At 60.4% G+C, this 15,011-nt stretch overlaps 1 protein-coding gene across 1 annotated transcript; it reads right to left on the bottom strand.

The window, feature by feature from the left end:
• Positions 1–23: 23 nt before the first annotated feature.
• MDFI (MyoD family inhibitor) lies at positions 24–13,904 on the bottom strand. The gene is made up of 4 exons (XM_040643418.1): positions 13,829–13,904; positions 6,245–6,427; positions 3,042–3,266; positions 24–280 (listed from the first exon to the last, which is right to left on the bottom strand). The coding sequence occupies exons 1-4, from the start codon at positions 13,902–13,904 to the stop codon at positions 24–26; spliced, it is 741 nt and encodes a 246-aa protein (XP_040499352.1).
• Positions 13,905–15,011: the final 1,107 nt, after the last annotated feature.

Raw genomic sequence — 15,011 nt, 5'->3', positions numbered from 1 at the left:
GGGGGGGGGGGGGGCGGCGGCGGTCAGGAGGAGAAGCAGAGCCCGCAGCACTCCATGCAGATCTCCAGGCAGTCGGCGGACTCGCAGCAGGCGTCCACGATGCCGCAGTCCAGGTCGCAGGGCAGGTCGCAGTCGGCGCACTCGCCCGAGCTGCAGCAGCAGCAGCAGAGGCACGAGTCCTCGGAGCTGCAGGAGCCGCACGTGGCGCAGTCCAGGACGATGTTGCACAGCGTCAGGAACTCACAGAACAGGCAGGACAGGATGCAGTGGACGCAGCAGTCTGCGGGCACGGGCGGGGCCCAGGGTCGGTGAGAGAGCCAGGGGCGAGAGCCCCAGCCGCCACAGAGGGCTCACTGCCCAGTGCTCCGCTCCCCTCCCGCTGCTCCCCTCCCACTGCTCGGACACATGGGGAATGTGAGGCGCCCAGCTTTCCCGGCTCACGAGCCCAAGGCACAGAGTTACAGGCACCTGGGCACTAAGCTGCAGAGCGAGGGTCTGAGCCTCCAGGGTCTGAGCCCAAGAGGTCTGCTCTTCACCACCCTTAGTCATTTATTTACCAAATCCGCGTCCTAGCACTTCCCGGTTACTCTTTTAAGTGTTTAGGCATGAATGAAATTCATTTAAACTTGCTACAGCTCCCAGAGATGGAGCGGCTCTTAGCCTCACTCTGCAGATGAAGAAACTGAGGCATGCTTCAGAATATACCCAGAATCCTGCCATTCTGCTCATCTCTCACTTGGGCAACTGCAACAGCCTCTCTGGTCGCCTCAGCCCCCACCTTTGACTACCCCTCTCTGTCTACTCCCCACACAGTAGCCCAGAGGGACCCTTGCCAAACTTCAGTCCAGTGCATTCGGCCTGTGCTCAGAACCCTCGGGTGGCTTCCACCTCCCTAGGGTAAGTTCTGGTCTCCTCCCACACTCTGTCCTCGGGGATCACTCTGCGGTGGCCTTCGGGGACCACCCTCTTTAATACTGCAACCCGCCCCACCCCAGCACCCTCAGGCGCTTGCCCTGGCCTGCCCGCCTTTCCCACCTTTCCTGCAGGGGAGGACTTATCACCTGCCATGGCACTACGGGGCTTTCTCCTCCTACTGAAACGGAAGCTCCCCAAGGACAGGCATCTTTGTCCCTTGCAGTCACTGATAGGTTACAAGTCCCCAGAAGGCGCACGGCTCTGAGGTGCTGAGGAAATAGATGTAAGTGCACGAATGCGCCGGTCTACCCTTGGGCAGCCAGCTGGGGAGTGGTGGAGCTGGGAACCAAACGCAGGCAGGCTGGCTCTGGAGCCCTGTTCTGACCCGCCCTCTGGGCAGCCAGGATGCTGAGCGGATACCCCCCCCCCCAGGGGCTGGGCATGCAGCCGAGCAGCCAGGTTCCCTGGCCAGGTGGGCCCCTGGCACAGGCTGCTGGTCCTGTGGGGGTCTCACACTGCCGTGGAAGGTCTGACTCTCCCACTCCCTTTCTGTGTGGAGGGACTGGGGTCTCCTACAGCTACAACCCCTGCCACCTACCTGCAAACTGCAGGAGGAAGTTCTCTTCAAATGCAAATCCCATGAAGTCACTACCTTGTTTAAAATCCTTCAATGGCTCCCTATTGCCCTCCAGATAAACATTTTTTTTTTTTTGAGAGAGAGAGAGAGAGAGAGGGAGCAAGTGCACATGCATGCCTTGAGCGTGTGGGGGTGAGGGGCAGAGGGGGAGAGAGAGAATCTTAAGCGGACTCCACACAAATCACGGAGCTGGAGGCAGGGCTTGATCCCTAGACCTTGAGATCATGACCAGAGCTGAAATCCAGAGTCAGACCCTTAACTGACTCAGCCACCCAGGCGCTGCATGTCTTCCAGATAAAGTCGAAGTCCAGTGCACAGTTTACAAGGTGCCTCCGACCTCCTTGCAGCCCCTGCCTGCTGGGAGTCTCACCTCCCCCCATCCCTCACCTAGAATTTCCTCATCTAGCCGAGCTAGCATTTCGCACTTCTGAGCTAATGCTCCCCTGGCTAGATCCTCCTACTCAGCGCTTAGGCTTGCTCAGACACCTCCGGACCCAGCCCAGACTCCCCTCCCCAGCTTTCTGGGCTGGTGTGGGTGTCCCCTGTGTTTGCATAATCTCCTATGTGTGGCTTTACCTCTGTATTTATCACCCCGGATGGTGATGACCTGTTTGTCTTTCTCATGAGAGCCTTGTGAGGCCAGGGACTGGGTACCCAGTGCATAGCACAGTGCCCGGCTCATAGCACACGCCCAGTACATTTTTAAATGAATGAACATCCCCTTCATAATTAAGACTGTTGGGCAGAATCCGCTCTCTGGGAAGCCGATGAACACGTTACATGCAAATGTGTACACTGAATCCTGTTTGCAGAGGACCAGGCTGGGGTCCCCGAACGTGGACAGGACGCACTTAAAAACTCTGGGGCGAAGGTCAAGCACCACTAAGCTACAGGCAGCCGTCAACCTCGCCGAATTAACGCCCGTTGGGGCGGGGAAGCGGACTGCCCTGGGTGGCTGGGCCGAGGACCCTCGTATTGTGGGAACAGCGGCTGCTGTATCTGGGTTCTCTGCCCTCCCACCACCCTGCACAGCCCTCGCCACACCCCCAAGTAAGTCTCCGATGGTGCCTCATTTTATTCTGCCAGGTGTTCTGCTCTCACTGAACAGGCGGTCCACGCCTTGAGGAAAGTTTTCTTTCCAGAAATGCAGTGACTTATGCTGGCGCGGCCCTGGTGCTTTTATTCCTTGTTACAGCAACTCTGGGAGAGCGTGGACGGGCAGGGGTTGGCCTTGAGAAGGCAGATACGCCTCACTTTCCCCAGCAGGTGTTGTTGGCCAGATTCCCCGGAGCCAGTGTTAAAATCCGGTCTCCTGGGCTCCACCCAAAGGTTCAGACCCCAGAGGCCTGGCGAAGGGATGAGCCTGTGCTTCTAACCCACAGCCCCGTGAAGACGCTGCTGCCGGTCCCTGCTTCGTGCTTGGAGGGGCCCGGCGTGGGAGGGGGAGGCCTCCCCCCGGGAGAGGGGAGAGGGGAGAGGGGGTGCTTACCTTCCTGCGCCTGGAGGGGGATCTGGGAGGCCGTAGATTTCGTGCTGCCCTTGCTCTTCTTGCTGCCCTGGCTGGCGAGAGATGGGTGCGTCTGCAACTTCCGGTGGGCCTTGGGGCCACCCAGGGCACTGCTCCCCGCCCGCCTGGCGCTGCCCAGCTCTGAGGGGTGGCCTGAGCCATTCGCCACTAGTGGGGTACAGCTCAAGGGGTTCCCCTGAGGCTGGCCTAAAGAGATGATGAGAGAGGTTAGTGCGGGTGGGGGACACACAGCCTCCCAGAGCTCTGCCCCAAACCTGCCTGCTTCATTGTTAGATTCGCCACAGGTCACCTAACCGGCCTTGTATTCCGCAGATGGGAAAACTGAGGCCCAGAGAGCAGAACCGACTTGCCCAGAGGCACACAAGGAAATAGTAGAGTTGAGCCTGGCTCATGACCCCCAGGCCAGTGCTCATTCCAGAAGAGACAGAGGTGCAAGGCAACAGGAGGGTCTCAGAGCCCTGGACCCCACCTTCTTACCCACGTGAAATCCATTCTCTTGCTCTTGGGGTCCTGGGGTTCTGGCAAGAGTGGCGGTGGTCAGGGCGGAGGGGTAGGGACTCTTTGGCTGGGGCACAGAGGGACAGCAGTGAAGCAGTTAACCTTCACCTCGGCCCCTGCCAAGCCCCCAGCTGTTTTTGCCCTTGGTGTGCTGGGTGATTTATTGGAAACATCTGTTTGGAGATGAACGCCCTGGCCCTGGGCTCCAGGGGTGCCTCAGAGCAGCCCCTCTATCTCTTCTCTCCCACCCCAGCTTCCCTGCCCCGTCTGCCTCTGCTGGGTGGCTGGCGGAGTCTCCTAGGGGGCCCTGAGGGTCTGGGTGAGAGGGGAGAGAAGGGAAAAGAGGCCCGTGGTGGGGGATCCCCGAGGCCAGGAACTCCCTAAGTCCCCATCTCAGGCTGAGGGACCAAACTTTGGCTTCATCAGTGGGGTCCAGGGAAGCTGGCCCTGGGGATCCCCCCAAAGCACCCAGTCCCTTTCCTGACCCCAGGTTTGCTCACCTGGAGGTCACGGTTCTGTTTGCAAGAGATGGGCGCAGATGTGTGTGTGTTTGGGTGTGTGTGTGTTTGGGGGAGGGGACTGAGACTGTGACGTGGGCAACTGCAGGCCCCCTTGGCTGCTCAGGGCTGCCGGCTCTTGGGCGGGACCCTCTGTAAAGGCATAAATGTTGGGCACTTCCATCTCCTAGGCACTGGGGTGTGGGTCCCCGACTCCCCCCAGGCCTCTGGGTTTGAGTTACAGGAGGAGGAGGTGTCTGGGGTGGTGGCGGCTGGAGGCTGAGGAGAGGGGGAGGTGGCCTCGGCGCTTGCTCTGACAGAGAGGGCTGGGCCCCTTCTACGACAGGACTGTGGTGACGCCATCACATCATGGAGCACCTTCCGGCCCGCCAGCCACCCTTCCAACCGCATCACACGCCATTCTCTCACGAACCCGCTCAGTTTGTCCCTAGGATGCTATCCACCTTTCACAAATGAGGAAACCGAGTCCCGGAGAAGTACAGGAACTTGTTTAAGGTCCCACAGCTCGAAAGTGTCAGACGTGGGCCCAGCCTGGAGGCCAAGAGCTGGGGCGCAGAGCGCAGAGCAGGGCAGAGGCTGGGAGATGAAGGCCTGGGGACTAAGCTGCTCCTATCGCAGCCATCACTCATCTTGTAACTCATACCGTACACGTTGGGGCTGTTATTAGGCGCCAACAGTGTGCCAAGGGCTTTCTGTAGAGTAGCTTCTTTACGCATCTTGATAGATCTACCCTCGTGGGCCCATCCCACAGATGAAAAAAAACGGAGGCCAAGGTCCCACAGCTAGGAAGTGGAGCAGGGAGGGGATGGAGGCTGCGAGAAAGGAGCCGAGGGCCAGGTGGGGAGTCAGGAGAGCACGGAAGACAGGGCTCTGGAGAAGCTCCGCGCTGGGAGCCTCTGGCCCTGAGGTGTGGCTGGCGCCTGCATCTGGGTAAACAGGGGTAAGGCCACGGGAAGCAGCAGGCCTGAATCATCCTGCTCCCACCTCTCGGCCCCACGGCGGGACACCGGCCTGAGTGCTTGGCCAGCTTCCGCGCCCCCTGCCCCGATGCCTAAACATGGGCACAGCGACCGGAGGGCGGGCGTGTGTGGTAAGCTGAGGGCCCTGGGAGGCTCGGGCAGACACAGAGCTTGCCTGTGGCCATAGCCGTGGGGGTGGCCGTGGGGGCTGAGTCACAGAGCAAACACTCGGGCCCATAGACACAGAGGTGTCTGTGCAACTCCCATCCAGGCCCCCTCCTCTGCGGCCACGGCGCTGACCTCTTTCTCTCAGTTCTGCTGGTGGGTGTGTGTAGAGGAGGCTGAGGGCCGTGCGCTAGCAGGATTCAGTAACCCTGACTTCCAGGGAGTCCAGCTCGGCCCCAGATGCCCTGGCCGAAGGCGGCTCCCTGCTCAGCCATGCCAGCTGAGCAGACAGGCCCCGGAAGGAGCACTGGGCCAGGAGACCTGAGTGCCCCAGCTGTGTCCAGGCTGAGTGGTTCTGCGTGCTTCAGTTTCCTCATCTGTAAAATGGACTTGGCACTCGCTGTCCTGCTGCCTCACGACAGGCTAGTTTGAAGTCTGTGAGATCATTCCAGCAAAGAAAGTTGGAAAGTGCAAATGTGTCTATACATTTTGTGGATCTTCTTATTAATTTCAAACGGCCCTGGCCGCCCCTTCCCCTGCTCTTGAGGGTGAGGGGCGAGAGTTCTCTCCCTCCCAGGACCTCCTAGGAGGCCTTGAGCCAAGCCTGGGAATAGGCTCCTTTCTGCTCAGAGTAACTGGGGGCTTCTCTCTTTCCTTTTGACCCTCGATACCCTGAAGGGTGGGGATGCAGCGGACTCTGGCTCGGGGCCCTCAGCACCCCCAGCTCTTTTTTTCCTTTCATATGGCACCACGCCCTCTGCTCTGGAACCATATTGCCTGGAGCCCATCCACCCTCCTCGTGAACTAATATTATATTAATCATTTTGTATGCGGAGGTCTCTTTCCTAGACAGAAAGGATACTGACCGTGTCCTATACCTTTCCGTTGCCCACACTTCAAGGTTCTGGCCCAGTGCTAGACTCCCACGGGCACCCACTGTATTTCCGCCAGCCCATAGGGATAGGATTTCCTAGTGTGACCCCCACATGTTACCACTCTCACCTCCCGGCCCCCTAGGACTCACGTGTCACAGCTTCTGTGGGAACATCGAGGTCAGTGCTGTCCAGGGGCTGAGGGGCCCCAGGGCTATTGCCCTGGGGCATGGGGGCTGCCACCTCCTCCAGGGAGCCCTCCTCTAGCGCTGCCTCCGCAGGGTGAGTGGATCCGGTTACTACCTCCAGCCCAGGCAGGAGGGATGGGGTCTGGGCTAGAGAAAAAGCACACGACCAAGGTATATTTTCCCAGTGCCCTCCTGTCTGCACAGCCCCGGTCCCCTTCCCGCAGCCCAGAATGCCAGGAGTCCTCATTCTCGGCCTCTTTGTACCAGCTACCCAGCCCTTTCCCTATCTGGCAACGGTGCCAGGTTCCAACATAGGAAGCTCCCAAAACGCAAGCCAGGAGTGATCAAGGCTGTGTGTGTATATGTGTGTATGAGTGTGCGCACCCGCACACTTGTTGTGTCTGTGTGGTTGTCAGGAAGCGGGGCCGGAGAGGCGAGGTAGAAAGGAACGTGGGGAGAAACATGGCGCAGGAGAGGACACACAGATGGCCAGTGATGGAGGGATAGGGAGAGGCATCCAGAGGGACAGGGAGAGGGAAAGAATCAAAGGGACAGTGAAAGGCAGAAGCAGAGAGAGACATCAGAAGGCAGGACTGGGCACCGAAGGAGGGAGCCCCCAGAAACCCCAGGGACAGACAGCCTGGGACAGGAGGGAGACTCAGCAAAGCCAGTGAGGGGGAGGCAGGGAAGGATGGGGACAAAGGCAGGGGCGACAGAGAAGGGAGTGCAGAGCAGGCAGGGAGAGAGAAAGAGAGAGAGAGAGAGAGACAGCCAGAAGCCAGGTCAGAGAGAGGGGATGACAGTGGGAGAGAGAGAGAGTCAGAGACCGGGCCTGAGGAGAAGGATGGGCCCGAGGTGGAGAGGCCAGGCAGGAAGAGAGGCAGGGAGCCGGCCCAAGAGGCTGGGAAGAGGCGGACCGCAGCCACATGTAATTACAGTGACCAGCTCGGCCCCTCTGCGCAGGGTGGGCGGAAGGCAGAAATGGAGCCACCTTCAAACCCACAGCTCCTGAGGCAGCAAGACTAGGGCCCCCTGGGCCCAGGGAAAGATTAGGGGGGATGGGAGGTGGGGGAGGGAGGCAGAAAGGGGCCTGAGCTCCCATCCCTCTGTGCCAGCAGGGGTGTAGGAAGGCCTGAGGGTAAGCAGAGAGCAGGGAGGGTGAGTTCAGGGATCATGGGCCAGGGCCAGGCCAGCAACGACAGGGTGTAGGGTGCAGCCCGTGCCTCTCATCAGACCCCCAGTTGTGCAGTCAGGGTAGACAGAGGCTTTGAGAAGTGCCCCCCCACCCCCTGCCATGTTGGGAGCAGGGGAGACATAGAAATGAGAGACTCAGAGGGACACAGAGACCACAAGGGCACAGGCAGACAGAGGAGGAAAAGAAAGGGCAGGAACCCAGAGACTAAACCATCACCACCCGCCTGTGCACACCACACAAAGTGACCAAGACAGGGACACGCCCAGGGCGACTGACAGATAGACAAAGACTAGTCTTGGAAATAGAAACAGACTCAATCACAGAGAACACAGGGCCTACACGCGCTGGCCTTCTCTGAGCTGTCTCCAAGAGAAGTCCGCCAAGACTGGAGGCAGGAGGCCACCGCAGGGGAGCCAGTGAGGGCGGAGCAGGCAGGTCTGGGGGCTGGGAGCAGCCTTGGGGGGGGGGCATCCAGGGGCTCAGCTGCTCCCCTCCCTGGGCCCTGAGCAATTCTTGTTCCCAAGATCCCTGTCCCCCATGGCCAGGGGGACCAGGCCCCAGGGGACCCAGGTAGGTAGCACAGAGACAGCAGGCCCGATGGACGTGCTCACACCTGCGGGGGGGGGGGGGGGGGCGGAACCACAGGCCCTTTGCGGAGACAGCAGCCAGAGCAGGAGAGGGGCACAGGGCTCCTGCAAGCTCAGGAAGGCAGCAGAGTCATAGGCTGGGCATCCCTTGCAGTGACCCCAGCTGCTCCGGGAAGGGACAAATCCGTTCTGTCCTGCCCCATACACTCTTTGGGCCAGTTGAGAGCCCCCTCACTCCTGGGTTCATGAGAGAGGAGTCAAATGGCTTTTGGAAGATGGGGGGGGCTGGGACAGGGGGAGCAGGGGAGTCCAGATACACGCAGGGGGGGCGACGCCTGCTGGGTGATGCCTCTCCCAGCCTGAGTTTGGGCTACAACAGCTCAGCCGTGGTTCCTGGGGGCTAACACCAAGCTGGCATGAAGAGGGAGGCTCAGCGCTTGGTCCTAATTCCTAGGAAGGGAGGGGCCTGCCCAGTTCCAGCCTCTGGCCCTAGAAGCACCGTGGTGTGGCCCTGACGGGCAGCGCTGTCTCCCGTGTGGTGTAATGAAGACCAGCGAGGAGCTGGAAGACCCAAGCCCTGGCTTTTACCGGTAACCAACCTGGGCAAGTCACCAGACTCCTGTTCCCTTGTGAGTAAAGGGTGTGTGCGTGGGGTTCCTCCTGCTTATCCCTCAGGGTTTCCAAGAGTAAATGAAATGCTCAGGTCCATGCACCCACCTTCTTCCCTCCCTCCCTGCCTCTCTCCCTCCCTCCCTCCCGCCCTCCCGCCCTTCCCTCCCTCCTCTCCCGCCTCCCCTCCCTCCCTCCCTTCCTTTCCTCCCCCCTTCCTTCATTCCTTCTTTCCTTCCTCCCTCCCTCCCTGCCCTCCCTGCCTTCCTGTCCTCCCTTTCCTCTCCTCTCCTTTCCTTCCTTTTCGCCTCCCTCCCCCTCCCTCCCTGTGCTGTTTGGTTTAACATTTATTAAGCAGCTATGATGCTCCTGGCAATATGTCAAGTGCTGGGTAGACCAAAATGAGGAAGAGGAGGTCACTGTCTCAGGAGCTGTCTGGGGGGGTGGGGGGCATTCACGTACACCGAGGGGCAAGAGGTACACCAGGGCTGTGGAGCCACAGAAGCTGGGCACTCATCCCAGGGGTGTGCGTGCACGTGCGTTGGGGCGGGGAGGACATTTCCAGAAGAGTAGCAGGAGCCAACACCCTGGGGTAAGCGGCTGCAGCGTGAGTAAGGGAAGCCACAGTGTTTGGCGGTGTTGAGGCTGGGGAGCCTAGAGAACTGGAGCCTCTGGTCGCTTCCCAGGCTCCCTCCTGAGGTCACTGGGATGCACAGGGCTGACACCATTGGTCTTACAGGAGGAACCAGGACCGCAGCTATCTTGGCCCCCCTCTAGGGTAGGGGAGGGATGAAGGCAGGACAGAGGGGTTAGGGAGACTGATCCCCATCTCTGCCCTCCTCCCCCACTGTCGCCACTCTCTGGCAGCCTCTCCTTGTAGGTAACCTATAGGGCTGGTGACCTTGAGGCCAAGGGGGACAAGTAGAGAGCCCAGACCATGTCTCGAGGAGGCCCTACTGCAGGGAACCTGCCGTTCTAGGGTGAGCCTCAGACTTCGGAAAGATATCCGGGAGGAAAGACAATCCAGTCCATTCACCGTGATCTGGAAACACGGAGACACAGGTCTCCTGGAGCCAGGAGGCGACCCGGCAGATGTGACACTGAGGGCAGAGGAGGAACCCGTGCTGAGTGCCCGGAGACACAGAAGCAGAATGAGAAGGCATTAAGAAGTGGTGGGAAGATGGAGCTCTGAACGAGACACAACCCAGAGGGCCCGATGCCGAGAAACAGCTCTCCCTGGAAGCACGCAGAGCAGAAAAGTCAGACAAGTGGAGCACCAGGGCTCAACCATCAAGAGACCAAAAGAGCCTCATATTTCTTCTTGTGACATGAGCCCCTGCTGTTCAGCCACAGAGGGGAGAACATCTCTGTGGAGAAGCTCCCGGAGGAATGTTCAAGAGGGGAGAGATGCAGAGTGGGCTGGAAGGAAGCGGTGGCCAGCACAGCCACACAAAATCTTGTGTGGATGTGCAATTCATGTTTGGCATAAAGGTGCCTACCAAAGCCGGCAGGAGGCGGGGGTGGCGCCGGAGTCCCTGGTTAGGGCCCCATCCTCCCGCCCATCTGCCCACCCAGCTGTATCCCTGTTCCTGCTCCGTCTGAGCAGAGGGCCACTTCTGTCTAATGTGCACAGGTGGTCACACATGCCGGTGGCATCTCTGAGCAGAAGCCCCTGCCGCGCAGCTCTTTCTAGGGTCTCTATCTACAAGAGGGGATAGAAAGGCAGCAGCCCCTTATGCCTCAGTACGCTTTCTTCCGTAACACAGGATAGGGATGGAGCCAGTGCCCTGAGTTCTGGAAAGACCTCCCAGGAGGCAGTGGAAACGGGTACTATTTAAATCCATAAGTCTGGGGTGCCCGGGGGGCTCGGTTGGTTAAGCGTCTGCCTTCGGTTCAGGTCATGATCTCTAGGTCCTGGGATTGAGTCCTACATCATCGGACTCCCTGCATAGCAGGGAGTTTGCTTCTCTCTCTCCCTCTCCCTCTGCTCGTGCTCGCTCTCTCACTCTCTCTCTAATAAATAAATAAAATCTTAAAAAAGAAATCCATAAGCCCAGGAGGGAAGGCCGAAAGACTCAAAACTCCAGCAGGAGCCCTGTGGGCTCTTTCTGGCTGCCTGCTGTCCACCAAGGTGAGGGGTGCTCCTGGGCCGAAGAATGGAGGGGACCTCTTCCAGGTGGGATGGGTTCACTCCAAGCCTGGGAAGTGCCCACAGGACCCTCATTCTGGAGCTCCAATCTCGGGTCACCCAAGCCCAGACCTCCATTGTCTTGTGGACAGTGGATCCAAGCTTCCCTCTTGGAGCGCTGACCGTCTCTGGAGAGAGCCAGGATCGCTGCTCAGAGAGCAGTGACTGGAACCCCACACTCCCATCTCTCCTTGGCCCAGTATTCAAGGCCTCAGGCTATATCTTCAACCTGATGAATGGACAGGGATCCTAGTTCCAGGCAGCCTGACCTCTCCATGGCCCCAGGTCACCACTGGGCCTTCTGACCAATCCCCCCATGCTTACATTGTTCCTCTTGACCAGGTCCTAACCCTCTCCTCTCCCACACCCCGAATCCAAACTACCATTCAGGGCCCACTCAAGCCAACCGTCCCTCCTTGGAGTGGCCCATCCATTGAGAACTGAGCACCCACTTAGCATTCTCTTATTACTTAGAATTTGGTAGTGAAATCCTAGCACCTCCAGCAGACCGCAGCCCTCCCTAGCTCACTCCCTTGGGGTGGTGTCGGCATTCACCTCTGCACCCCCAGTGGGCACTCAGCAAGTGTCCACTGCTGGGGCGGAGTCCTAGAACTGGGAATGCCCCAGTCAGGGGAAGAAGATAGAATGAGGGGGTGAGGATTAGGGGTGGCACTTGGCTCCTAAACCCCAAGGAGGTGAGAATTTGGGCTCACTGGATGCGCACTTGGGACACACCAGTCCCCGTCCTAGCCACCGGGCTGAGGACTGAAGAGGGCCTGAGCTGCCTGGTGAGGCTGGGTCGGGTTGGTTTTATTTTAGGTCTGAAGGCTCCAATTCCCCAGGAAATTCAATTTAGAACCAAGAGCAGGAATGTGACGCCTCGGTGCTGGACAGAAATCTGCTGTGGGTTAGGGAGCCAGGCTCTCCAGGGCTCACAGGGGTGGGTGGGGAGGAGGCACTGGAGGGAGCCATGGTGTGGGGGCTTGGCCACCTGTCCCAATCAGAGGTGCCCCAAGTCCCCTCGCACCCAGTCTGCATCCTGGGCAGCTGAGGGCGGGGGTGACTTGCTCCCTGGCTGTTCTGCCAGCCAGGCTCCCAGGGGCAGTGCTCCAGCCTTGCTGTTCTGTCAGCGCTCTGCAGGGAGTGTGGGGGATTCTGGTCTCGGCTTCAGGCGTCTGTGGGGTTTTGGCTGGGTCTCCTGCGGTTTGGGCTTCCTGGGCAGCAGGGCTCATTCTCCCAAGGCAGCAGAGCCAGGCCTCCTCGAGTTATGAAAGCCACATTGTCTGGCCCGGCCCAGGCTGGGGAGGGGGCTCTCTGGGCCTCTGGAGGGCGGGTTGCCTGGAGTTACAGCCTAAGGCTTTACGCTTCCAGGTGGCCCACTCTGCCTCAGCACATTGAGTCCCTCCTCTCCCTGTTGGGACTCAGAACGGGTCACACAGGGCAGGAGATCTTGCAAGGAGGTAGGGTGGGAGAGCAGAGAAAAAGGACAAGCGGAGAAAGCAGGCAGTGCAAAGGGAGAGGGTGGGAGAGGAGAGGCCCAGAAAGTGAGGAGGGGTGAGAGAGGCCAAGAGGGAGAGAGGTTCCCAGACACAGAGAAAGATCCTTCCTGGTCCCGCCCCAACCTCTCTCTCCAGGCTGGAGTCTACTTCTTGGAGGGGCTCATCTCCCAGAAGTCTCTGCTCCAGGGGCCTCACCAAGAGGAGAGAATCTGAGGGCTAGCAGGGATACTCAGCAGAAACATTAGTCCCACGTATGTGCTGGCCCTTGGCCAGCCATCTCCCACTTGTCCTCGCTCTGCTGCAGGAGATGCCCTCCAGCCTGGGCCTGGCTGTGCAGCAGGTAGACCTGGGGAGCTAGGGCTTCTCCAATGGGCACACAGGCATCTATGGGCAGATGTGGAGACGGAGGACGGAGGGGGGAAGCAACTTGTCCAAGGCCATGCAGGGAGTTCGTGTCAGAGGTCCAGCACCAGACCTTCTTATGCTGAGACTCAAAGAGGGGAGAAAGGGAGAGTGGGGGGGGGGGGTGAGAGGAAGTCAAAAGAAAAGAGACTAACCTACAGCTGGGACTGAAGTCCCGAAATCCGGGCCTAGACTCCTGCTCTCCACCACGCTGCCCCTGAACAAATCCCAGCTGCTCCTGACTTCTCCCTGGCCCTGCATGCCACTGAGAGCCTCAGCGTTCATGGGCACAGGCGGGAGAAAGGACTGAGAGCCACAGCCCCAGGGCTCCCACCGCATACCCCTCCAAGAGTCACAAAGCCTTCCAGGGTTGGGAGGCTCCTGCAGGAATACCAGAGAGGTTACAGACCCTGTGAATTGGGGCTAGGGGTATTTCACCCCGGCTGTGGGCCCTTGCGCGCGCGCGCGCGTGTGTGTGTGCGTGTGCACGCAAGCGCGCGCGCGCCTGCAGGGTGGGAGCGGCGGGGACAGGCCAGGCCCGGGTGGGGAGGAAGACGAGGGAGACAAGATGGCAAGGAGGGGGAGGGGCCGGGTCCTGGAGCAGTTTTCGGCGGACAAAAGTTTTCGGGAAGCGCTAGGTTCTCGTTGGGTTGGGGGAAGGGAAGGAGAGACTCAGACACCCCAAGCCCCGCCTGAGGCCCCCATAAATATTTACACACTGGGCAGAAACGGTTGGGACACAAATCCCAGACGGACAGACACCGCGGTGTGTGTGTCTGGTGTTGGGAGTGGGGGTAGTTGGAGCCAATTTGGCGCAGACGCCGTCTCCATTCGGCCCTGCCCCCATCACCGCAGCCCTCCACTCTCCTTGGACCGGGTCCCCGACACCCAGATACCCAGTATCCTCACCCCCACCTCCACCCAAGCTCCCCAGAACCGTCTCCCCCGTCTCAGGGAGGAAGAGTGAAAATTAGCAAATCCCCCACCAACTCCCCGAACCTCCCCCCCTCCCCGGCCCGGCCGCCTGCCCCGCTCCCTTCCAGCCTCGCTCTCCATCCGTGGTCCTACCTGGGCCCGGGGCTGCGCTGGGGGCTCCATGGGGCGCTTCGCAGTGAGGGGGGCGCTGACCACTCACCTGGGACATCGGCCCGGGACCTGCAGAAAACAGGGCTCAGCGGGCGGGGCCGACCTTCCCCTCACGCGAGCAAGGGAGAGGGGGACGCGCAGGGGGTGATCCGGCAGCAGTCGCGCGCCTCCCCCCCTTCCAGCGCGGCCACCGACCAACTTACTCGTGCAAGCTGCGCGCTACTCGCTCGGGCCGCGGGGATCACCACGCGGGGGCTGCCATGCGCGCCTGCGGAGGGCGCCCCAGCCGAGGGGCCGCTAGGCTGCTCGCCTCTCGCCCCGCGCCCCCTCCCCTCTCACTCGCTCCTTTCTCGCATTTCGGCGCCAGCTCGCGCCGCTCGCCCCCTTCCTTCTTCCTTCTCTCCCTCCAGCCCCCTTGCTCCTCCCCCGCTCGCCTCTCCCTTCCCCTCTTCCAGGCCCACCCTCTCCCCGCCCCCTCCTCGCCTTCCCCGTCGCCCCCTCCCCCCCAGGTCCCTTCCCCTCGCCGGGCCTGGCGCTGCCTGGGCCGGACACGTCTGTCCGCGGGGCGCCGCGGCCCGAGCCCCCACAGGAAGCCGACTCCGCGCGTTTCCTCCGCGACCTCGGAGCTGGGCCCAATCTCCCCAAATCTCCGCTAGCCCCTAGGCCCAGCGCCCCGAGGGGCCACCCGAGGAGCTGCGCCTTCGCCTTCTGCCCTAAACTCTGCAAAAGTTTGCAGAAAATCCGGAGAATGAGAGAGAGAAACCTCTCTGACCACAACCACCTCGAGCCAATTGTCTGAATAATTGTGGCCCCAAATCTCGTAGTCCCAAAGATGGGAGTGATCAAGGTCCTCGGGCACCCTTCGCCCACCCCGTCGGTCTCCGCCCAAGGCGGAGGGCTCATAGACCTCGCGCCCACCCCACCAGAAGCTGTCCCGCCGGGAAATCCGGTTAGTGACCATCTAGCCTCACGCGTCCTACTAGCAGCCCCGAGCATCCCTAATCCCCCCAGCCCTGCCAGCTGTGCGTGGGAATTTGTGTGCGAGGACCAACTCTGGAGGCAAAGAGAGGTTCTCCCTTCTTTTGGCTCCAAACCGGAATCCGAGGCCTTCCAAGTTGCGGGTGCTCGGGAAAGAGGAGAGAAGGGGCCCCTCCAAGCAGGGACA

This window comes from Ursus maritimus, unplaced genomic scaffold (genome assembly GCF_017311325.1).
Source record: "Ursus maritimus isolate PB19 unplaced genomic scaffold, ASM1731132v1 scaffold_29, whole genome shotgun sequence".
Lineage (NCBI taxonomy): Eukaryota > Metazoa > Chordata > Mammalia > Carnivora > Ursidae > Ursus > Ursus maritimus.
Note: the sequence above shows the minus strand (reverse complement) of the source record. Positions and strands in the feature narration are given on the sequence as shown.

Bases quoted from the DNA above. Each gene is read 5' to 3' on its own strand.
- MDFI (XM_040643418.1), bottom strand. From the start codon at position 13,904: ATGTCCCAGGTGAGTGGTCAGCGCCCCCCTCACTGCGAAGCGCCCCAT. The intron at 6,428-13,828 runs GTAGGACCACGG...CTTTTTCTCTAG, and splicing joins CAGCGCAGCCCCGGGCCCAG to CCCAGACCCCATCCCTCCTG. The intron at 3,267-6,244 runs GTGAGTCCTAGG...TCATCTCTTTAG, and splicing joins TCCCACAGAAGCTGTGACAC to GCCAGCCTCAGGGGAACCCC.